We start from the raw sequence: 23,794 nt of genomic DNA, 5'->3' as shown, positions 1-23,794 counted from the left end.
GGCCAGCCCGCCTGGAAGATGTGGTTGTCAATGCCACCCTCTCTTCCCCGGGGTTACCCTCTCTTCCCCGGGGTTACTGTCTAGTCGACGTCAGGCAAAGACGGGGGAGTTGTGCCAGTCAGAGTACACCAGGAATCCAGAGAAAGTACTATCTGTTTTGATGCTGGCATAGATGCCAATGTAGTCACCCACGCCCACCTGCACCCACACCTGGTCCTCGGGCTCCAGCCTCACCATGGCGCCCCCCGAGAGAGAGGCTGGCTTTGGCCACCCTCCAAAAAACTGGAAGAAAGAGGCAATGGATTCGCCATTCTTCACCAAGTCGAACTGCAGGCTGGCCCGATAGACAGTGGCGTGGACCGCAAAGTAGTAAACCCCTGGGACTTGACAGGTGAACTTGCCGGTGGTCGCGTCGTAATGGCCCTGCTCATTCACCAGCACGCGATCGAAGGGCAGGGGAGAGTCGGACATCGGGGGCATCCGGCTCTCGGAGCGCTTGGCGCTGAAGGCGGAACGCGGAGGTACCGCGCACTCCCCCGCCGGGCCTGCCGCCCCCACTGGCCCCGCCTCGCCTCGAGGCCCGGGTTCCCCGCGGGGCCCCGGCAGTCCTGCGAGGGTGGGAAAGGGTGAATTAGGTGAGTGCAGCGGCCGAGTCAGCCAGCAGTGGCCGCTCCCCCGACCGACGCCTCTGAGCTCCGAGCTTGGGTGCACCACCCCTCTCCTCGCCCCCTCCCCGCCCGCCCACCCACAGGGCTGGGGCTGATCGGCGGCCAAGGGAAGTCCAGGGAGTTGGGTGGGCTCACAGAACAGAGCCCGGCAACGCCCCCTGGCGGGCTCCCGGAAGCCCGCAGGGCGGACAGCACCCGCGAGCCGTGGCGGGGCGGAATCGAACCCCCCAGCAATGCAACCAAGGCACCTTCTCACCTGGCATCCCGCCCTCGCCTTTCTCGCCAGGAGCTCCGGGTGCGCCATCCCGGCCGTCACGACCGTCGCGGCCAGGCAGGCCCTGGCTGCCGTGGTGACCTGGCGTGCCTGGAAGGCCGGGGTGACCCGGGCACAGGCTGGGGATCTTGTTGTCATCCAGCGGGGGGGAACAGGCCGCTAGGCCCAGGAGCAGCAGGCCCAGGAGCAGCCTCATGACACCGCCACGGGGAGCCCGGACGCCGGGGTTCTCTCGCAGTCTGTGGGCGAAGCAGGACTGCAGTCGGGACCTAGAATCCCGGGACCAGCTGCGTCGCCCTCCCCCCCTTCCCCCTGAGATTGAGCGACCGCAGGGGGAGAGGAGGCGCGGGGAGGGTGAGCCCAGACCCGGGAACCCAGCATGCGCAGCCTCCCCTCCCCCATCACCCCGGCGAGTGCCCAGCCTTTCCCACAGTCCTCTCCTTTCCCCATTCTTTTTCTCCCTCCTTCACAGACTCACCCCCTCCTGGTTCCGGGGCTGCACAGTCCAAGCTTTCTTCGGGGCACTCGCCCTCCGGACCGTCTAGTTGTCCCCTAACCTTCTCCCCAGCAAGCACCCCCAGCCCACGCTGCCCCGTTGGTCCCGGTTCGTACCCAGCCGGCTCCGCTCCGCTCCTCCCAGACTCCAAGAGGAAACCAATTGTGCAAGGGCCAAAAACTCCAGGCCGGGGAAATAGCAGGGAAATAACTCGTGGTGTCGCCCGGCGGCCGGCCAAAGTTTGGATGAGAAGGGCGGGAGAGAGTCATTTGAGCCCGGCACAGAGAAGCAGGACTGTGAGACTCAGGGCACCCTACTGCTCCCAAGAGACCAGGGAGAGACTGCAGAGAAGGCGAGGGAGGCATGCTGGAGTCCACGAGACCTGGAGGCCTAGAGTCCAGATAAAGTTGAGAAGCATCGGAGGGTTTCTGGATTCCCGCCTTTGGAACTCGCAGCTCAAGTTACACAAAGAAATTTACATTTCCTGTTTTTGTAAGATCCGCTCAACCAGAAACCGCCAATGGGCAGGTGACTCCGTGAGTGCCCTCCATTCAATTCTGAGTAAATCCTTTAAAAGGTAAAGGCTGATGGGAGTTCCGTTCTTAAGACAATAGTCATTACCTCCAAGGATCTTTTCCCCTAACACAACTGGTCTTGTGGCGGGTTTTCCCCCCATTTGGGCATCTTCCTGCAACTTTTCTGGTGCATTGGCCTGAAACTAGACCACTTGCAGTAAGAAAACAAGATTCAGATCGCCTGCTGTTTGCCACCAACCCTCCGGAGACCCAGGGACGATAAGTCTGTTCGCCCTCCTGTGTGGGCTCCTCGGGTGGACGTGAGAAAGACCCCAACACTGGGAAGAAGCGGCATGTGAAGGCGTCTGAATCAGGGTAGGACTTCCCGGGGAGTAAAAGGGGCAGAAGGGGAGACTAATCTCCTGGAAAGTGGGAAGCCGAGGCTGCCTAGGGCGGGAAGTAGGGTGTGAGAGTGACTGGAGACTAAGAGGATCCCTCCCCCAGGCGCCCGGCGAGTGTGGAGTCCCGGAGCACTGCTGAATAAGAGAGGATCACTGGCCCGTCAGCGCAAAGAGGGGCCTGAAAGATCCCCACGAGGAAACCAGCTGGTGACAAACGAAGCGCTTGGGCGACCTCCCTTTTGCCTTTGCCCTTCCCCCACTTCCTGTTGCCCCCTCCCGTCGTTTTGTCTGAGAGAGGATTATGGGAAATAAGCAGGGGAAACCGACCCCACTAGGGACTATGCTGAAGAATTTTAAAAAGGGGTTCACAGGGAGTTATGGAATAACTATGTCCCCAAAGCAGCTGAGACGTTTGTGTGAACTGGTGTGGCCCACCTTTGGAGTAGGATGGCCTCCAGAGGGCAGTCTAGATGAGGCTGTGGTGCAGAAAGTGTGGTTTGCTCTTGGTGGAGACGCAAGGCACCCGTTTCAGTTCCCCTACATAGATACTTGGCTTCGGTTAGTCCAACACCCGCCTCCCTGGCTCAGGGGCCAAGTATTGAAAGCAGGAAATACATCAGGGAAACGCTCTGCTCTGCCCGACAAGTCTCAACTGCCTGTGACCCCAGCAACTCTCCCATTTGAGCAGGAAGATCCAGAGATCTCACCTTACACCCAAGTAAGGGCACCGGTTCCTAGGGAGCGGCCACCAACCCCCGACTCCACCACCCAGCCCAGGGTCACGAGCAGCACCCCTCCGCCTGCACCTCGGGAGCCTGCACCTCGGGAGCCTGCGGTACCCAGTCCGGACACCCCCAACCCTCCTCAGATGATGCAGAGGGAGGTCAGAGGTGTAGGAACAGGTGACCTAGAGGGCCCAGTCTCTAAGGGCCACCGCATGATAGTGTTTCAACCTATAACCTCAGTTGACCTTATCAATTGGAAGCTCCGTATTCCCTCCTACACGGAGAAGCCCCAAGCACTCACTGACTTAATGGAGTCCATATTTCAGACCCACAATCCCACGTGGGCCGAGTGCCGCTTGCTTCTTCTCATATTATTCAGTGAGACAGAGAGAAGCCGAGTGTTTGAGGCTGCGACCACATGGCTGGAGGAAAATGCACCCCTAACTACTGTGGACCCCACAGCCTATGCCCAGAACTCCTTGCCCAAGGAGGATCCACAGTGGGATCCAGATAACAGGGATGAAATGAGACAGCTAAGAGTATACAGAGACGCCATTCTCCAAGGGCTCAGAAAAGGGGGTCGAAAGGCTACTAACATGAGGAAGGTCGCCCAGGTTCTGCAGAAGGCAGATGAGACCCCTGGAGAGTTCTATGAAAGATTGTGTGAGGCGTTCCGAATGTACACTCCTTTCGATCCAGAGAGCCAGGAAAATCAAATGATGGTGAACCTTACCTTTGTAAACCAGAGCACAGGTGACATCAGACACAAACTCCAGAAACTAGACGATTTTCCTGACCTGAATGTTTCCACGCTTCTGGAGGTAGCCAACAAAGTGTTTTTAAATAGAGAAATAGAGGGGAAAAGGGAAGCATATAGAAAAAAGAAAGAGCAAGTCGACCTTATTATAGCTGCCATATCTCAAGCCTTGGGACAGGGTGGAAGTCCTGCACCCAACCGACCTGGGGGAAGGGCAAGATCAACTCGACCTTCCTTACAGCGCAACCAGTGTGCCAACTGTTGGGAAATGGGCCACTGGAAAAACGAGTGTCCCCTCAAGTGGCCAGACTCAACAGCTCTACAAAAATTAGGGCCCGAAAAATATGCCTCAGTGATCAGCCTGGCATGGGACTTTTTCTTTGAGGACTGAAGCCGACTGGGCATCAGGGCCCTCACTGACCCCATGGTCTGAGTAGAGGGACAAAAGATAGATTTCCTTGTTGACACTGGAACCAAACATTTTGTCACTTGCCCCATGGTCCCCATCTCCTCCCTGCAAATGAACATAAACTGAGGCTCTGACTCTGCCCAGAAAATGCTCTATCAGAAGCATCTTGTTGCACCAGATCCTGTATGTTCCCTACTGCCTGGTCCTGCTACTGGGGTGAAACTTATTAGGAAAGCTGTGGGACACCATCTCATGTTTCAATGAGGGTCACTTGGACTTACGCTTACCCCAACCCTGGTAGTGCTAACCTGTTCCTTAGAATTCAGCACAGGAAAATGCATGAACATTTACACAAGACTCCAAATTTGCATTTCTTATGCTGCATGTTCATGGTACCATATATAAAGAAAGACAACTTTTAGCGCTAAGTGGAAAAGATTTAAAATATCCAGAGGAAATCTACAGCTTCTGGAGGCTGTATGGAAGCCCAAAAGGGTAGTAGTCATCCATTGCCAGGAGCATTAGATAATGTATACCTCAAAAACACAGGAAAACATAAAAGCAGGTGTTGGAGCCAAAAGAACAGGAGCAGTCCCCATCAGGCAGCTGTCACAGCCCCTTAATTTCTTGGCTCCCTACCTGACCCCTGTTTACTCTGCAGGAAAAGACATGGATGACACAAGAAAAAAGCAGAAAATGCAGAAGGGTAAAGAATATACCAGGAGGAAGGATTACTCAGAGAAATTATCCTGAGGTTTGGACTACCACTTCAGATTGGGTTGGACAACAGACTGACTTCATAGTAGAAGTAGTGCAAATGATGGCCAAAGTCTTAAGTGTAACCTGGAAACTGCATGTGGCCTATAGTCCGCTCAGATGGGGTAGAGTGCATTAAATGGACTCTTAAAAACAGGAATCAGCTATTTATGTCAGAAGGCAAAGCTCAATTGGGTCCAAGTCCTGTCACTAGTTTTGTTCAAGGTCAGGTGCACCCCCTTTAAAGGATCTGGAACTTATTCCCCTTATGAAATTATGTATACTAGGCTCCCACCTATTCTCTGCCATTTATCATGAACTCGCAGAGAGTTGGGAGAAACAGAACTGCACATGCCATTGAAGGTTCTAGGAAAGGTAGCTAGGGAATTTCTACATAGGTAGTTGATAGATCCTCAGTTAGGCTTTTTGTACTTATTTACCCTTTTTTCAAGGAGACCAAGTTTAGGTTAAAGACTGGAGTCTGACTCCTGAGGGAGTTTCACTCCTAACTCAGGTGGAATGGTCCCTTCATCATTTTGACTGCACCAGTGGTAATGATTGAAGAGAGCCACACCTCAGTGAATAGCTGAGACAGATTCTGCCAACCCCTGCAAGAGATGCGGAGACAGCCAGCATGCCAGCTACAGACTTCCAGCTAGCTAGTCCACGCAAGGTGGAAGCCTGATGGCCCAGCTAGTTGCTGCAGAAAAAGAAGATGGTGACTGTGGTATGTGTATCCAGGCCACTTAGGCTGGCTGCACCACCACCAGAACTATGCTGTTTTATAGATACTTCTGTTGTGATTGCACCCATGTAGGAAAATGTTTTTAACTCTGCCCAGTTCTTAAGCACCACTCCAGAGGGAACACATATTTGTTATGACCCAACTGAGCCTGCTACCCTCACTGTTTTTTAAATTAGAGCTTGGAAAGCAACAACTTTCAGCACTCCCTCCCTCCCCCTTATTGCTCAAACCAAGATAAAAGGAAACCCCAATCAGACAACATTAAAACTTGATGCTTGTTGAGCCGTTAGTTATACCTCGGGAGCGCTTAACATGTAGCTCACTCAACTGGGAGAGAAGCCACATGCTAAAGAAAAAAGACCTTTTGTGAAGTTCGTGGAGGCTGTGTGGAGTTTGTCTTTCAGTATGACTTTTTCTAGTCATTATTTGACTTTGCTATGTAGCTGGGTGGGGAATGTGAGAATGTGGAATGTTAGCCTATCCACAAGGGGCTTAGCTATCTACCATTCCATAAGGGAATTGGCTAGTCTCACCATTGAATTGAGCAAGCCAGTAGCAAGAGGCTGACCCATCTTCTGGTGCCATTGAGAAGGAAGAGAATTTAGGACATCCTTCTTGCTCCAGCGACATCTATAGCAGCAACACCTATGGCTGAACTGGAGAACTGATGTGAGTTGGGACCTTGGGGGAGGGGAAGCCAATATGGGCAGGACTGAGAACTTTGTTGACAACTAGGGGTGGGAATCCAATATTGATGCCTCTTGTGCCTATTGGAACTGTATCAGATGGGCCACCTGGCAAAAACAATCAAATAATAACATTTAAAAATGGATAGCCAAGTCTGAATGCCAAACCCATTATTAGTACAATCCCTTAGAATTGACCATCACTCAGCCTCAAACCCCACAGTGACAGGAAGGGATGCAAGCATTTCTGGGGATTGATGGAAAAGGGATGGACCCTGACATTGCCATTATCATTAAGGCATAGATCTAGTGTCACCCAAAATAAGGCTTTCCAATTGTTTTCTGAAGTTCCATGGTCCACTGAGAACCTTTTCATAGGGCTGACAGGAAGTATCACCAGGACCCTAAATGTAACCCCTTGCTTTGTGTGTGGATGTACTCAAATAGGGGAGCAGTGGCCCTGGGTAGCCCAAGAAATAGATCCAGATGTTTGAGGATAAGGAGCAAAAGCCCCACCCCCTGTCTCCCCCAGCCCAAGCTCCCACTGTATCAGGATTCTGCAGACCAGTATTATTGGTTGACACTGTATGAAGTGATGGGGAGCAAACTTTACCATCCCATTGGGTCAATCTAACTTTTTAGGACAAAAAAATAATGAAACGTCAAAAACCAGTGAATGGTGAGGAAATGCCTGATCTGAAAAGAATCCTCTTCACACTTGCCTCCCCTTAAATGACAGTTGGAATAATATAGAGGCCCATCTAGGTCTTTACTGGATCTGTGGGAATAGGGCTAGTCCCAGATACTTGACCAGTGGGCTGGTTTCTCCTGGAAAAAACTCCTTCTATCGCCACTCAAGCAAGGCGAAAACCTGTATATTCTTCCAATTCTAGCAGTAAGCAAGCCACACAAATTAGGAATTGGAAAGACAATGAGTGGCCTCCAGAAAGAATAATTCCGTATTCTGGGCCAGCCACATGGGCGAACAATGTGTTATGGGGATATTGAACCACCATTTACATGCTGAGCTGCCTAATTCAGCTCCAAGCAATTGAGATCATCCCAGATGAGACAGGCAGAGACTAAAATAAATGCAATTTATCAAAACAGGTTTGCCTTAGATTACACATTGGCATGAAAAGTTGAAGTGTGTGGAAAATTCAACCGAACTAATTATGGCCTAGAAATAGATGATACAGGGAAGGTAATCAGTGAAATTGCTAGACAAATCCAGGACATTGTTCTTGTCCCTGTACAAATCTGCAATGAGTGGAGCCCCCAAAATCTGTGGGGAGGATAGGATGATTTTTCACCCTTGGGGGATTCAAGACAATAGGAGTTGTACTCATGTTTAGGTTTTGCTTAATTATTTCACGTCTTCTCCCGGTAGCAGCCAGAGCTACACCTTCCACCGTCGACACAATTTTCAGCCAAAAAAGAGTATCACATATGTTTTATGTGAGGCACTATCAGCTTTTGCAGAAGCAAGCAAATTGTGAGACTCCTCATAACTATTGTTAGGGAGTCTCAAAGGGGGAATGAGGGAGGGGTGCCTGTGCCCATAAGATCTTGAGGCTCAGGTTACACAAACTAACATTTCCTGCCTTTGTAAAATCTGTTCAACCAGGGACCACCAATGGAAAGGTGACATGGTGATTGCCCCCCATTCAGTCCTATGTAATCTTATAAAAAGTACAGACAAAGGCTGCTTCGTTTTTAAGACATTAGTCTGCCATAGGTTCGCTGGCAATAAAAGTCTCTTCCTCTAACGCAACTGGTGTTCAGAGATTCTTTTTCCCCTTCAGGCCTCATCTTTCATCTTCCTGCAGAAATAGGGACCAAGGAGGTCCAGTGAGGAGAAAGATAGCAATGAACTAAGAGTGGAAGGGCTATAGGCAAACAGCTGGATCCTCACAGCCTAGGACAAGGTCTGCCACAGAGAAGGCACCGGGTGCATTTTTGTTGAATACAGGAGAGAAAAGGATTGATGGAGTGTGGGGAGGTGGTAGAAGGCAAATGGTAGAAATCATAGGTCAGAGACTGGATGGAGCTAACTATTTGCAGAATGGAGCCAGGCCAGCTGCCAGGGGCAGCTAGAGTAAGAGGAACAAAGGAGGGGCCTGAGACTGGACGTGGGATATGAGGAATTGAAGGCTCTTTTCCTTTGTGGGGAGAGCCCTGTGTTGTTCCCCATTTTTGGTCCAGATGGCCTGCCTTCGTATCCAAAGAAGGGCAGACAGAGGGCAGGGCCTGACTGCAGGGTCAGGGCTGGACACATGCCTCCTGGCCAGCTGCTTCAGGCAGTCTGTTGCAGTTGAAGGGCCAGGGGGTGCCCAGTAGTGCCAGGCCAGACTGGCATTGGTGCTCTGCTTCCTGGCAGACAGAGCGGCAGGGAAGAAGGACACTGCCCAGCGGGGTGCAGTGAGGCACAAGGAGCCCACAGAGGAGCCTCCGGAAGTTCTGGTAGCAGGGCAGGCTTGTCAGGCTCTGTGGAAGGAGACCACTCAGTTCCTATTCCATGGGCTCCTTGTCCCTCCCAGGTCCCTCCTCTGTCTAGAGTACCTTGTAGCCTCTGAGGACCTCCACTACCTCCTCCTGAGTGGCCATGCCCACCCAGATGTTAGGGAAGGCCGTGGTGTTGTAGCTCAGGCCGATGCACATTTCCACCTGGACAGGCTCGCAGGCCAGCTCTGTGGGGGAGGATTGGGTCACTAGAGGATACACATTTTCTGACCTGAGTGAGGCAATGCAACTCACCTCACCCTTCTGAGCCATTTCTGTAGGGGTCAGGAGGAAATTGTGAGAATCAAAGGAGACAACAGGGAAAGTCCTACTGTCCTTCACCTCAGAGCATCGTGAGGGTACCTCCTTGGTCTTAGTATTGGAGCATCATCATTTGCCGGGATTGCTCCAGCATCTGAAAGAAACATCCCTATTCCTTCTGTAAGCTCTTGCCTTCATCTTTTGAGATGAGAAAAAACAACAACTGGGCAACGAGGGTGCACTCGAGCCTACTGTAGGCCCATGCCTCCTGTGAGGTGCTGGGCTGAGTGCTCTGGGGGTGCCAGCTGTGTGGAGAGACACAGTTGCTGATTTATGAAACTCAAGGTCTGGTTAGGAAGGCACACATAGTCAGCAAAGTGTTAAACAACTTGAACTTGGCCACTTGAAGATGGGAATGGTCAGTGAGGGTTCACGGGGAGGTGGAAGTGGGCCCTGTGGGGTGGGAAAAACTGGGTTAGGGGAGGATTGAGGATGGAGGATTGTAGGAGCAGCAGTATTGAGGTGTGACTGAGCAGGGTGGCATTTTTAATCCCTAAACATCTACTTCTAGATTCCTTAGTGACACCAAGACCACTGCCACTATCACATAGGCCTCAGGTGAGAGTCCCTCTAGGATTCTGTCGTGTGGCCCAGGAGCAGGGTAGCGAGCCCAACCAGCCACCCACTTCCCTGAAATCTGGGTGGATGGATGGGATGATATGTGCCAGCAAGTTTCTATAAGACAGGCAGACCAGGATTCTCAGCCCAGCCAGGCCCTGCCCAGGGTACGCAGGGCAGATTTCTCACCTAGGCGTGGGAACCAGGGGTGACTGCAGTTGTCGCTGCCCTCTGCACAGTCTCTCCACATGTCACACAGCCACTGTAGATCCTTACACCTTCCATCCTGGCAAGAGAACTCTCTGGGCCCACAGTGGTCTGCAGTACAGGGAGTGTGAAGGTAAGCCCCCAGCCCCCCCCCCCCATCAGAGTCCTTCCCAATCCCCTGGTGCTGTCCACTCCCTCTTGCCCAGGGCCACCTACTCTCTGTGGTATTAAGAGCCTGGAAGGTGGCTGAGAAGCTGCCGCTGTTGATGCCACCATGATCTGTCCTGAAGAGCACAGCCAGTGCATGGTGAGAGGAAATGAGACGAGGGGGCGTCTCTGCTCCACAGAACCTGTGCAAAGCAGAGAATGGTCCTGGGTACAGGGCCTCCTGGGCAATGAGGGTACACTCGAGCCTACTGTAGGCCCATGCCTCCTGTGAGGTTCTGGGCTGAGTGCTCTGGGGGTGCCAGCTGTGTGGAGAAACAGTTGCTGATTCATGAAACTTAGGGTCTGGTTAGGAAGACACACATAGTCAGCAAAGTGTTAAACAACTTGAACTTGGCCACTTGAAGATGGGAACGGTCAGTGAGGGTTCATAGGGAGGTGAAAGTGGACCCTGCAGGGTGGGAAGAACTGGGTTAGGGGAGGACTGAGGATGGAGGAATTGCAAGAGCCAGAGTTTTGAGGTGGGAGAGTGAAAGCCCTTTTGAGAGCAACAGTGGACACATTTCAGGTTTGGAGCAACAGAAGAAAATGAAGATGCTGGGGTCCGTGCATGCAGAGCCTTGGGGCCACACTCTCAAGCCTGTGACATGTGGGCTCCTCTCCCTGTCTCCGTCTGTACCTGCCCAGGAGGCTGAGGGTCCTGGAGTTTCTGGCCTCGTACACTTCCACGTAGTCAAGCTTGCACTCGTCCTGCGCCTCTAGGCTGAAGTTGTGGAACTGCAGTTGTATGCCGTGTCCAGTAGGCACAGAGACATGCCACGTGCAAAGCTGGGGGTGGGGCACAGGTGGAAGAATTTGTGGGCACAATCTTGGGTGTGCACCTGGGCTGAGGTCTAGAGGAGGCCCTCTCCCTCGGCAGACCAGGCAGCGAGTGGGTGGATGCTGCCCACCCAGCTCATCATCCGTGCCTCTTAAGGTCAGAAGGACTTTTTTTTTAACTTGTCTAGTCTCAGGGGTAGGGCTGCTCCACACAGACATCTGTGCACCTCGGGACTTGGCATTGCAGGGCGCCTTGGCACTGCCTTCAGCACAGTGGGCACACCGGCTCGTGGCAGCCCTGCGCACAGTGGAATGAAAGGCTGCTGGGTCCCAGGCCAGCCCCGGGATTGGTTTCAGATCAGATCATTACTGCCATTGGCTGATTTTCACAATGAGACATCCAGGTTTTTCTCTCTAGTGCACGTTAGTGTGACAGCTCTGCTGAAAGCTGTTTAGCATTGTAGTGACACTGGAGCCTGTGGGGACAGGTGTGCCCGAGGGGCTTTGCCTGGAGGCGGGACCCAGCTCTTTTGCATGGGAGGGAGTTTTATCACTGAGCCACCAGAACCCGTGATCTTTCCTTCCCATCCACGTGATCAAGGCAGTGTCTGCCATGCTGTTCCCCGGTCACACTGTTGTGGTGAGGTGCCATTGAGTTGAGTACGACTCACAGCGACCCTATGAACAACAGATCTGAACCCTGTCCTGTCCTGTGGCGTCTGACAGGTGCCATATATGCCCTCAGCCCACCCCGTGGAGCGCTGCACTTACCTGTGGAGGAAGGTACAGCTGCAGGTGACTGGGAGTCGAGAAGGTGCCCCAGAGCCCAGTCAAATTCCCCCCACACCCTGTGGGAGGAGGAGGGGCACGTGTTTGCAGGGCCTGTGCCTCCACTCCTCTGGGGCTGGCTGTGGCTGTGGAGTGACAATGTTGGCTGTGCCCCTGGGGAAACAGGTTCTGGGACAGGAGGATGACCAGGCAGGGAATGCAGGTTGGGGGGCGGAGATGTGGCGCTGAGGGCAGTGCCGGCCTGCCTGCTAGTGACAGGGCCCGTACCTGGGAGCCTGATGCTGCAGTTGGCTTCGTCGCTGCCGTCGGCACAGTTGGTAAAGCCATCGCACACTGAGCTGGGGAGTAGGCAGAGGAGCTGGTCGCAGGTGAACTCATCAGGGGCACAGCTCCCTGGGGTAGACATTTGGATTCAGAAACCCCAATTCTCCACTCCTTTGCCACTGCCGGGGGTGGGGGCCAACGGGGCTGGGGAAGATAGTGCCACCGAGGTGACAGTGCAGTGGGAGAGCACTCACACTGTCCCAGGGCCACAGCCTGGTACCAGGCATGGAAACCGTGTCCTTCCACGCTGCTGTCGGAGACGAAGGCTATACGCAGGCGGCTGGCATTGGTGTTGAATGTCGGGGGAGGCACCTTCCCACAGACCCTGCAGGAAGCCAGGCTTCGTGTGATGGGGGTGGGCTGCCGTGGGGAGCCTGTCAGCACACTGGGTGCTGTCTCCTCAAGCCCTGAACTGGGGACCATGTGATCAAAGGGCCTCACTGACTTTCTAGACAGCATTGACCTCTGACCCCTGCACAGCTGTGCATGCTATATTTCAGTCATGGGAAAGACAGGTAGAAGGCCATTTTACAGATTATTGTTATGTATCATTGAGTCAGAATGGACCCATAACCCTTCGGTGGGTTTTCAGAGGCAGTACATCACTCAGGAGGAGATTGCATATCTTTCTCCTGAGGAGCATTTGGCAGATTCAAACTGCTTGCCTTTGAGTGAGTGCCTAACTCCTTACCTCTAAGCCACTAGGAAACTGAGGTCAGGGAGAGGACATGACCTTCCCAAGGTCACACAGGAATGTGGTGGAAGAGCTGAGCCTGGGGCTTTTGGTTTCCTCTCTAGCCTGCCCTGGTCCTGTCGTCAGGATGCTGGCTCTTCAGAGAGGCTGAGGGTGGAGGCCCTGGGAGCAGAGACCCACCTGAGGAGGGGCCCTTCGGACTCAGGGGAGATCTCCAAGCGATCGAAAAAACAGGAAGCCACACTCTCCATGTTTAGAGTGTCGATCTTGAGCTGTACCGTGTGGCCTGCTTCTACCTGGATGTGCCACACGCAGTGCATGTTGGGTGGGTAAGGGTCTGGGTAGTTAGGACTGCTGAAGAAGCCCATGGGGCTAGGGAGGAATCCCCCGCAGGCTGTAAGAATGGAAGTTAGAGTTCAGAAGTCACAGAAAGAGCTCCTTTTCTTTAAAGGGTCTTTTCCCGGGTACCCCATTTCCCTCCTGCCATCTTGGGCCGTCTCAGGATAGTTTGCCTACAGTACTCACTGGATTGGGAGGTAGGGCTCATGTCTGCCTCCTGCTTCCGGTGAGGGGTCCCAGTTGCATGAGAGGTGGTCGTGGTGGTGAGGGGAGTCCTAGTGGTGGTCTTGAGGCCTTGTGTGGGCAGAGGACTATGAATGGCCTTGGATGGCGGCGTTTTCTGCAGTTCTGAAGGCAGAAGGATGGAGAGGAGTGGAGAGGCATCTGACAGGGGTTGGGACAGAGGGGTTTTGCAACCTCCCCCTCACCCTTGCAGCAAGCTCTGAGCACTTACGGGCCAGGATGATGGCCACCAGCAGCCCGAGCAGCAGTAGCAGCAGGCCGGCCAGCAGGAGGATGCAGAACCAGGAGAAGCGGCAGTCGGGCTGCAGCCTCTGGGGACGCCGACCTGTATGCGGGCAGGGTAGGGGCCGTGAGAACCCCTTCTGTGGACAGCCCTTACCCTGTCCTTAGCTCTGGGCCTCTCCACCCTACTGCCCAGGTCACCTCATGGTGGTTACCATGCCAGGGGATTTGGAGGCTGCAGCTGGCATCTTTCTGGAAGGCTAGTGGAGGACATGGTGGCCCTGATTCAGGTTCGAAAGCAGGATTGCAGAACTCTGTCTGGAAGGGAAGGGTACTGTCCATGGTGCGCTCAGCAGCAGGCAGGTACCTGGGCCCTTGGGAAAGCAGCCCTGGGTGCCCCTTACCTTACTCAGCTCTGTCGCGTCCACACACAGGATGACCTCTGAGTAGTCCTTCATGGTCAAAGGCTCTACAGAACTCTCTAGAGATCCTTTGACAGCCCAAGACCCCTAGGGCTCCCTTCCTGACCCCAAGCTCTTGTCCAAGGCCCAGCTTCTACCCTTGAGGGAAAGGCTTCCAGGCTAGATGAGCTCTGTGGCTGCCCTCGCAGTTCAGGCTCCAGGCTCCTGGGGTGTTGTGGGGGGAAAGACACAGCAACCAGAAGGAATTTGCAAAGGCACTAGAGTCTCTTAATCCAACTCAGCTGAGGATGCTGAGGTCAAGCCCCTGGCACAGGGTGGCAGTTCTTAAAGGCACAGTCAGTTGCTGGGAGCAGAGGAGACCCAGAGCAGTTGCTGCCACTTGCTTCTCACTCATGGTGATCCCATACATTTCGGATTAATCGTGTGCTCCTCAGTGTTTTCAACACTGTGACCTTTTGGATCAGAGCACCAGGCACCTGAGGCACTTCTGGGTGAGTGCAAACCAGCATGCTTAACCATTTGTGCCACCCAGAGGCCCACCTGCAGAGCTCACCACTGCCTTTTTCCTTCTGCACCTGAGGGATGGTGGGTGCTAGGAGTGGAGAGAACCACAAGGCTGCTTTGCAGAGAAGCTGAGCATATGTGGACTGGAACTTCTGAGGCCCAAGAGTCCTTGGACAAGGCCAGCTCCCACCACACCTCTCAGAGGGAGTGGAGCACTGTCTTTGGAGGGTCACTGATAGGGCACTGTGTGTACCCGGGACAAGGAGAATCCCTACTAAAGGCAGCAGGGTGGGAGAATGGGCTGCTTGTGTCTATGCTGACATTCATTACTGCAGATCTTGACAGAGGCAGGCCCTGTTTCTTTCTGAACCTTGGCACAATGTTTAAGTACTTACTTGGCTGCTAACTGAAAAGTTGGCAGTTCAAACCCACCAGTTCCTCCATGGGAGAAGAGAGTTGATTATTTGCTTTGGTAAAGATTTTTGTTATTTGCTGTTGAGTTGGGACTGACTCTCCAACAAGTTTTCAGAGACAATTAATAGCATGGGAGGAGCTTGCCCATCCTTCTTCCCACAGAGTAGCTGTTGGATTTGAACTGCATGCTTTTGGGATTGTAATGTGGCTCTTTACCACCAGGTCAATTACTGCCTTGAAAACCCTACTGAGAAGCCCTCTGTCACCTGTAGTGACTATGAGAGAATTGACCCAATGGCACACTATAAGCCCACTGGAGAGAGGACAAATAGGGAGAAGGTCTCCGACTGAGACAGGGTCCCCCGGCAGGGCCTTTCTGTTGGGTAGGAGTCTGGTTGTTGATGAGGTTTACTGTTGTAGGAAGAACCTGAACTCTGCAAAGCTAATTTCAAATCTTTTCTTGGTCTGTTAGCAAAGTTCTCTTGGAAAACCCAGCTTTGCCCAGCTTTCTGAAGGCAGGAAGGAAAGAGAATGTTAATCTGTTTCGTGTTAGCTATGCTCAGGTTCACGAGTGGGCAGGGTAAGTGGTGTGGTAAGCACAGGGCTTCTGGCTGTCACTTGTAGGAAATCTGTTATGTATTAGGCTCTGGGCTTGAGGCCTCATATGCAGATTCTCTTCTGTAATGACTGTGGGGTTGTTGTTGTTATGTGCCGTCGAGTCGCTTGTGACTCATAGTGACCCTATGTACAACAGCCCTAAACTCTACTCTGTCCTGTATCAGTTGCACTGTCTCCCATACACCCATCCCAATTACCCTAGTCACTGAATCAATCCACCTCATAGAAGGCCTTCCCCTCCTGCGCTGTCCCTCCACCCTACTAAGCATGATGTCCCTCTCCAAGGACCTGTCCCTCCTTACAACATGTCCAAAGTATGTTATAAAGAGCCTCAGAATCCTTGCCTCCAAGGAGCCGCCCAGTTTAATCCTTTCCAGGACAAATCTATTTGTTTTCCTAGCAGTCCATGGTTCCCTCAGTACTCTTCTCCAGCACTACAGCTCAAAGGCATAAATTCTCCTTCTATCCTCCCTGGTCATTGTCCAACTCTCTGATGCATAACAAGTGACTGCAAAGACCATGGCCTGTATCAGACGCACCTTAGTCTCCAGAGAGACACCATTGCTCTTCAGTACTTTGGAGAGGTCCCTAACAGCAGACTTTCCCATGGCAATATGTCTTTTAATTTCCTGGCTACTGGTGCCAAGAGTGTTGACTGTGGAGCCAATACCCATTTTACAGATGATGATGCTAAAGCATTGTATGAATAACTTCAAATATACGGCTCATCAGAGTAGCATAGCTGCTCTCCACAAGGTGGAAGTCAGACATTTATCTCCACTTTTACCAATTTTTTAGTCATCCTTTCTGGGCACTCTCTACTTTTCATTTAATAATTTGTTGCAAAGGCCACACAGATCTTAGAGATAGTACTTCCATTTAAGTGGGTTGTTAAGGAAATAGCAGGGTATAACTTGAGATTGGATCAACAGGCTACAAATGGGATCAGGATCAGGATGCAAAGCTGTCCCTTCACTGTGGGACAGCTCTCTTAGCTTCTCTTGGATGGCAGGCCACCTCTTGATCATGGAATTAAGGACCTTCTTTCTGCTGTGCAGACCTTCTCTCAGCCAAGGACAGATTCCTCTGGGACAGACTCTCCTTAGCCCTGTAGTCTGCCACCTCCAGCCCTGCTGCTGAGCCCCTCCAGGGCCAGTGTTGTCCTTTCATTTTCCAGCACTTAACCATTTCACAGTTCTTTTAACAGGTGCTCCTCTTTAGATTGCTCATTTTACTTCCCCCTCCACCCCGTTGCTTTTCTCCTTGTTTATTTTGGTCTCCAAACGGCATATTGTAGGGCTGGTGGCTTAAATGTAAAACTCCTTATCAATTTCAAGGCACTGGCACTTCCACCAGGACTGAAAAGACAAATCTTTTCTTGGTAGGTCAGACACTTAATTTGCATAGTAGGTTACAACTCACCTAATTTGAATAATATATTGGCCAACCCCTGCAAAGTGATTAACAATCCCAGGCAAACTGATCAGATAAAGTGTATCAAAACCAAGTTGTTTACAATTTACCTAGGACACATCTACCTGGATAAAAGTAACAAACCTTCCGGGGTAGAGCACTAGGGCAAAGATAATTTCTCAGGTTTAGGATCACAATCAATTTGGCAGGAACTGATTGGTTGGTTGATGAGGTCAAAATTATCTTCATATGATCATTTACATACATTGTGTTTTAGAAATCCGATCACCATTGATCTATGCTTACTATTACCTCTGCAGATGTATGAAACATATTGTGAATGATTGTGTGAAACACAATGTATTTGAATGAAACACAATGTATATAAATTTTGGATGCAAACTAAAATAAAATAATGTTAAAAAACCTAGAAAAATTCCATTTTCATAACTAATACATTAATTTGCCTTTCTCGCTTTTGTTTATGAGCATTCGGTGTTTTTTCAGACAGTCCTTGATGCATGATATTGAAGCAGATTGAATGCAGGAGATGGAGATGCAGCTGTCTGCAATTAAACCAGTGGGTGATGGTTAAGGTTGAGTGCCAGCTTGGCTGCCTGTGGTTCTCTGATTTGGTAGTTTGATGTCATTAACTTGATGAACTGATGTAATGTAGGGGTTTCTTGAGAGCTCACATAATACAATCACCTCCATAATCTTCTGTGAGCAATTGAAAGGGTGTTTCGCCAGATTGTGGCCTATGCGGAAGATATAGGGACCTTCTCCTGAGACCTGATCCACAGACTGGGGACTTGCCAGCCTCTACGAGCTCCTGAGCCATTTGCTTGGGATGAATCTCTCTTCTGTGTGCACACAGGACTTATTGGTTCTGTTTTTCTAGAGAATTCACATAACAGCAGTAAAGAAATTAAAAAAAATGGGAAACAGTGCTACCTTATCTATTATCTTTTGTTGTTATTCTGGATTATGTAAGAATTTTTAAAACAAATATTATTGATGTTAACATCAAAAGGATTTATTATTGCTATTGTAAAATAAATGAACATTTACATTTTCCCCTCTTTAATTTTTAATGTGAATACTAATAGGCATAACTGGATAAACAAATGTTCTTTGGGGCAGATCTCAATCACAATGAGTGTCCAGGGTCCTTTAAGAACTGCTGGTTTGGCGGGCTGACATGAGGACTACTGGATAATGAGGCCAGAGACCCAGCATCTCTCCCGTAGGTGTGGCTCGGCACTGGACACGGTCACCCCAGCCCTCCCTTCCTGTGTCCTTGCTGCTGCAGAGCATTTCCACCGATCCTGCAGATTGTGGATCACCAGCAGAGGGGAGTTCCTGCTCACTCAGCTCTTGCCCAGGTGTGCTCTACCCACCTGGAGGCTCCTCTGGCTTTTCTTTCTTAAGTCCTTGTCCACCCTGGTTGGGCTCACTCCATCCACAGTGGCCCACTCCTCGCAGTCCTTCTGCCACGTAGGCATGAGTTTCTGATTAAGGACGGGTAGAGGGCAGCTTGAGGCCAGCTGTGATATTCTAGGATTCCGTTCCTGCTTTCCCTCCTGCTGGTTATCTATCTCAAACCGTCTATTCCAGCTTCTTCATTTTCCCGGAGCATGCTGTGTACACCACCACTTTCTGCCAGTCTTCTCTTATTTCCAGTGTCCTTCCTTTCCTTCCTTCCAGGCCCACCGTTAAAGGCATGAGGAGACTATCTTTTGGATGAATTCTTCTAAAGCACTCTTCTCTGCTCCCCCCCCCCCCCGATCCTTATCTCCTGGCTCCTTGATTTTCCCACAGTCTGCAGCTTCAGTTCCAGCAACTCACCACCATCTCTAAGAGGCAGATCACTCCAATATCCGTGAGTCAGAAAAGCTTGTCCTTGGATTTTGGAACATCCCTTTAGTCTACCTCACAAATGTGGTATCAGTCTTAAGTCATTCTCAGATACATTGTTGGGCAGAGCCTTCTGGAGGGGCTAGAGGAATTCAGTATCTGCAGAAGATCAGTTCTGGAAGTGGGCTGGGTGTGGGGAGGCATGGACATTTCTTGAGTATCTGATATGTGCCAGACTCTACTTAATTGGCACTCGTGACGCTGAGTCGATGTTGCACTCCCCACAGTGCAGGCAAGGAAGTGAGGCTCAGAGAGAAGTCATTTGCTTGGCTCTTCTGCAGTTGGCTGTTAACTTGTTTGGCTATTTAAACACATTCAGCAGCTCTGTGGAAGAAAGGCCTGACAACTTGCTTTTATAAAATTATTGCCAACAAAACCTAGTGGAGTAGTTCTACTTGATAGCACGTGGGGATTGACTCATTACAATGGCTTTGGTTGTGGGTTTATCAGAGCTGTGTTGAGAGACAAGTGCTAGTCTCTTTCTGCTGCCACGCACGTTGCCCAGGGGCTTGTTTCTGCCCGTACTATGATGGGAGCAGGATGGCGTCCCCAAGGGGCCAGCCCAGGTCAGGACCAGGGAAAGTGGATAGTGCTGGCTTTGGTTTTGTATGTGTGTGTAAGCCCAAGGGTGCCCTTAACTTTGAACTTTGCAGCTCAACTCCGTTCTTGACCATCGGAGTCTTGCAAGAAATCCATCAATCATTCCACTGAAAGAGCACTCAAGTGGAAAGAGAACCAGATGGGGATGTGAGATTTCTGGGTTCCACCCTGGCTCTCCTGTTGACAAGCTACATGGTCCTTTGCAGGCCTTCTCCAGGCCTCAACGTCCCTACTGACAAAATGAGTGTGGGTAAGGTGACCTATATGGTTCCAACTTAAAACCTTTATTTAAGAAGCAATGAAAATTCAACCCTTTATTATCAAGACGATTCTGACTCTCAGCACTATTGTTAGGTGCTGTCCAGTCAGCTTCGACTCATAGTGACCTTCTGAACAATAGATCTGAACCTTGCCCTGTCCTAGTCTCACAATCTCTGATATACTCAAGCCCATTGTTGTAGTCAATCCTCTTAAGCACTGGTTACCTTAAAAAAAAAAGGTCTATAAAATGGAACAAGAGAGCCAGAAATATCTAAATTCCCTCCCATGAAGCGTGGTGTATGTATTTTGAGGAAAAGTGACTCAGAATTACAATGTAATTGAGAATTATAACACCTTTGAGTTTCATGAGCAAAATGTCCTTAATTCACAGATGAGGCACTCTTTTGGATTTAATTATGGACCCTGAAAATATGCGTAGCAAGTCCCAACCTCTGTCTGTGATTACAAACCCATTTGGGAATGGGTTGTCTTTGTTAACAAAGCAGAATTAATGAAGGGTGTGCTTTGGGCCAAACTCTTTTGAGATATAAAAGAGATAAAAAACTGGCAAGAGAGATGGGATAAAATCCATGACACATGGAGATCTCTAAGGAGCCAAGAAGCAGAATTTAAAGAGATAAGGCCCTTCCTTCCTCCAGAGCCAACAGACAGAAAAATACTTCCCGTAGAGGTAGCACCTTGAGTCCAGACTTATAACATCCTAAATAGAAAAGCAAAGCCATCCACTTGTGGTGTTTTTGCTACAGCAGCCCTGGATAGAGAGACAGGTACTGGCACCCAGAGAGGAGGGAGGAGGCTCTTGTTCAAGGTCACTGAAGAACAGTTGTAGGGATTGGGGGGGGGGCGTCTCCTCTAGGGAAGGCCTTTTGGGACAGGAACAGCAGCAAATCAGGGATGAAATCCAAGTTGCTAGGAGGCACAGCTTGATAGCCACAACAACACAGGGACAGACCTGTTTAGGATCTGAGGACTAGGACTGGTTGCCACAGGGATGAAAGCACGGCAGGTGAATAGTCAAGGGAGAGCTGGGGGTGAGAGAGGCTTTGAGTCTGGCCATGGAGGTTACTTACCTATATGCTATCTGTTGCCCAAATTGTATGGGATGGTCTGTACCTTCAGTGAAAACAACTAACCAAATGTTTCGTTTGAGGTAGAACAGCATACATTTGCAGCTGGGCTGGCTGCACTGATGTCAACTTGTCGGTTCCATCGTGCAGGGGATTTGTTCACTGGTAGACTGGGGGAGATCCTCTGCATTGAAATCTTATCCTGGACTGGGCCACCATCAGGGTAGGGCAGCGAAGCTTCTGAGGTCCCCAAGGAGAGACTTGAGGGTTTGAGTTGCTCTTTTTCAACCTCCTTCACTCTTAAATGCTCATAAAAATGTGCATGCTTGTATTGCTCCCCTCAAGGTGGGCTGCACAGCAGTCCAGGGGCAGCTGCATTTGCCTTTACACTTATAGGACAGATTGGCCTTAACCTTTCAGGGTCCACAGTGGAGGTGAGGGGGCATCCAACTGGTGGAGACTTCTGCTCTCTGAGATCTAAGATCAGGGCAATTTCTCCAGAGAAACTGGAGTCACAAGGATTAAACCCCAGGAAGATCATGTCCCTGAGTACCCCAAAGAGGCAGACTCCTTAAGGGAGTAAATTGGCATTGAGTCCTCAAAAAAGTATCTTAGAGAACAGAAATTTAACAGAGACGTAGCTGTTACTAGGTAGTGTGGAAACCGAGGTCTTTACAAAGTTCCGTTGTATTCAAAATTTGTTGACCTGTTTTAGCTCATCAGAGGCCTGATTAAGTGCCTAAGTGTTTTAACAAAGACCCTTAAGCTTCCTCACCTCAGAGGTTAAAAAGTAGGTTTGTATGGTCAATGTGGAAAACATTTGTGAGGGTCCTCAGAGTTAAACATAACTATCCTATGACCCAGTAATTCCACTCGTAGGTAGAGACCCCAAACCACTTTTAGAAATAGAGACTTGCACACCAACGCTCATTTGCTGCACAAGCAGTCAAGATGTGGAAACTATATATCTTAACAGATAAATTGTACACACATCCACACAATGGAGTGTTCTGGTATATTCTACATGACATACCTTGAGAACATACTGAGTTAAATCAGTTGCAAAAGGGCAATCAGTGCATGAGCCTACCTTCACGTCTAGAATGGGCAAATGCATAACAATAGGAGGCAAGGTGGCAATCATAGTGTGGGGGCTTTGGTGACTGATGGAAAATTCAGGAATGGATGGTAATGGTTGAACGATCAGATGAAAGTAATGTCACTGAATTGTGCATGTCGAGAAATGCTAAAATGCCAAAGTTTTAATTATACATATTCACAATTTTAAAAACTATACAAAATGACAGGTAGCAGACAGTTGATTTAAATATTAGGTATGTTAATTCTCTTAGATATGAGAAGTGTTGCGGTCTTATGGAATGCCCTTATTATAAGGAGATGCATGTTACGTTAGAGTGGAGATAGTGACACCCTCTAAATGTTTGGGCCAAAAGAATTAAGTTGACATGTAAACAAATGCAGCAGAACAGCAACAACTGGAGAATCCAGATTAGTAGAGTTGAAAATGTACACTACTAGTTTTTTGTTAAAAAGTGGGTAGTTGACTTTTTCTAGAACTGGGAATTTAGCTTGGTTGATGTAGTAAAATATGGTAGGAGCCTTTCCTGGAATCAAACCCACCCCCAGTCAAGATTCCATCACTCATTAATGTATTTCTCAAAGCTATTATTTATTCTGTACAAAGTTCTGCTGTACATCAGACATTCTACTCCTGCTTACACAGTAAACAAGTGTGCACCAGCCCTTTGGCTCAGGTCCACAGGTCTTCCCTGGAGAAGGGTGTCCGGCCAGTTAAAATTGGGGTGTCTTTCTCTGATGCCTCCTGCTGAGAGTCCTGGGATGTTCTCAATCTGAGGGGCTCAAGCCAGGCCCAGCTGTGTGCAGAGAAGCCCAGAGCCGAAGAGCTTTATTCTTTGGGACAGCAGAGTTTTGTCCAACTACTTAGAGTGAAATCAAGCTCATGGGAGAGTTCTGACTGAGGCAAGATGTCCCCAGACACCCAGGCTCCAATTCCCAGGGCTGGACTGAAGACCGATGCCAGGAAGTGCGAGGGCGGCAAGGGCATCCCTGAGAAACTCGGTCCAAAGGGCCTATGTCTAGGAGGCTCTGAGAAGGTGAGGGAAGGCAAAGTACAGGAGGGTCAGGGAGGGAAAGGACATTAAGGGAATAAATTAAAGGTGAGAGTAGTTCTAGGAACAGGGGTTGTGCTAGCCTTCAAACAGCTGGGGAGCAGACCAGGGGTGGGTTAAACAAAGTGGGCTGGAAGAACTTGATATACTGTTGACAGAAATCTCCGTTTACCTATGCTCCTCTTTACCTCACTGCAATGCAGACCAAGCCAGGGGTCTAAGGGCCATGACCGCATCTCACCCAGCAGTCTGAACATGGCACTGGGGCAAAGGCAGGAGGTGGAGGGATATATCAGGGGGGGCAGTTACCCCCTGGTCCCCAAACACTATAAGGCACAATTCTTTGGAGGCAACTAGACTCCATCCAAAACAGGTTTTAAAAAAAAACAAAAAACAGCAAAACCAAAAAACCTTTAAGATCCCAGGTCTACTGTGGCTGTGTTGGGGCCTGGCCGACATTCACCCAGCACTGTGGGGACTGGGGCTAGTGTTACAAAAACTGGATCTGAAGATTAAAAAAAAAAAAAAAAAGACCAGCACAATGTCCCACCTGTGCAGAGGTGTGAGGGAGAGCATCTCCAGTCTGGGAACTTAAGTTAGGATGATAATAACAATAATAATAAAAAAGGTTGGACTTTTAAAAACCAAAAAGCGCTTGTTTCAACGATATCCCCTAGTCTGTCCCTCTGGAGTTAGCAGCGTTAAGAGGGCTCTTGGCTCAAGTGCTTCTTGCTTCAGGGCCAGGGAGCACCCACCAGGAGGAGGAAGGGAGCTGGGCTGTTCCTGCAGCAA

The 23,794-nt window shown here is 50.3% G+C and overlaps 2 protein-coding genes across 2 annotated transcripts; both read right to left on the bottom strand.

Annotated features, from left to right (window-relative positions):
- Positions 1 to 90: 90 nt before the first annotated feature.
- On the bottom strand, positions 91 to 1,138 carry C1QTNF5 (C1q and tumor necrosis factor related protein 5). The gene is made up of 2 exons (XM_006895621.1): positions 925 to 1,138; positions 91 to 608 (listed from the first exon to the last, which is right to left on the bottom strand). Exons 1-2 carry the CDS (start codon positions 1,136 to 1,138, stop codon positions 91 to 93), a joined length of 732 nt encoding a protein of 243 aa, XP_006895683.1.
- A 7,556-nt stretch (positions 1,139 to 8,694) lies between these two features.
- Positions 8,695 to 14,073, bottom strand: MFRP (membrane frizzled-related protein). The gene is made up of 13 exons (XM_006895620.1): positions 14,020 to 14,073; positions 13,831 to 13,933; positions 13,605 to 13,718; positions 13,337 to 13,498; positions 12,992 to 13,205; positions 12,312 to 12,442; positions 12,061 to 12,186; positions 11,788 to 11,852; positions 10,865 to 11,025; positions 10,237 to 10,370; positions 10,003 to 10,131; positions 8,995 to 9,122; positions 8,695 to 8,919 (listed from the first exon to the last, which is right to left on the bottom strand). The coding sequence occupies exons 1-13, from the start codon at positions 14,071 to 14,073 to the stop codon at positions 8,695 to 8,697; spliced, it is 1,746 nt and encodes a 581-aa protein (XP_006895682.1).
- Between the last annotated feature and the right edge of the window lie 9,721 nt (positions 14,074 to 23,794).

The sequence above is a fragment of the Elephantulus edwardii genome, unplaced genomic scaffold (genome assembly GCF_000299155.1).
Source record: "Elephantulus edwardii isolate Elephantulus edwardi_28Jun2011 unplaced genomic scaffold, EleEdw1.0 scaffold00171, whole genome shotgun sequence".
NCBI classification, from domain to species: Eukaryota; Metazoa; Chordata; class Mammalia; order Macroscelidea; family Macroscelididae; genus Elephantulus; species Elephantulus edwardii.
The sequence above is the reverse complement of the archived record's forward strand: the minus strand, read 5'-3'. Positions and strand labels throughout refer to the sequence as shown.

What these genes read in the sequence shown, in the direction of transcription:
- C1QTNF5 (XM_006895621.1), bottom strand. Translation starts at nt 1,138, where the DNA reads ATGAGGCTGCTCCTGGGCCTGCTGCTCCTGGGCCTAGCGGCCTGTTCC. An exon ending in AGGCGAGGGCGGGATGCCAG is followed by an intron (nt 609 to 924) that starts GTGAGAAGGTGC and finishes CCACCCTCGCAG; the next exon opens with GACTGCCGGGGCCCCGCGGG.
- MFRP (XM_006895620.1), bottom strand. Translation starts at nt 14,073, where the DNA reads ATGAAGGACTACTCAGAGGTCATCCTGTGTGTGGACGCGACAGAGCTG. An exon ending in TCCGAAGGGCCCCTCCTCAG is followed by an intron (nt 12,443 to 12,991) that starts GTGGGTCTCTGC and finishes GGCTTCCTGCAG; the next exon opens with GGTCTGTGGGAAGGTGCCTC. An exon ending in CCCCTGGTTCCCACGCCTAG is followed by an intron (nt 9,123 to 10,002) that starts GTGAGAAATCTG and finishes CCTCCCCCACAG; the next exon opens with AGCTGGCCTGCGAGCCTGTC.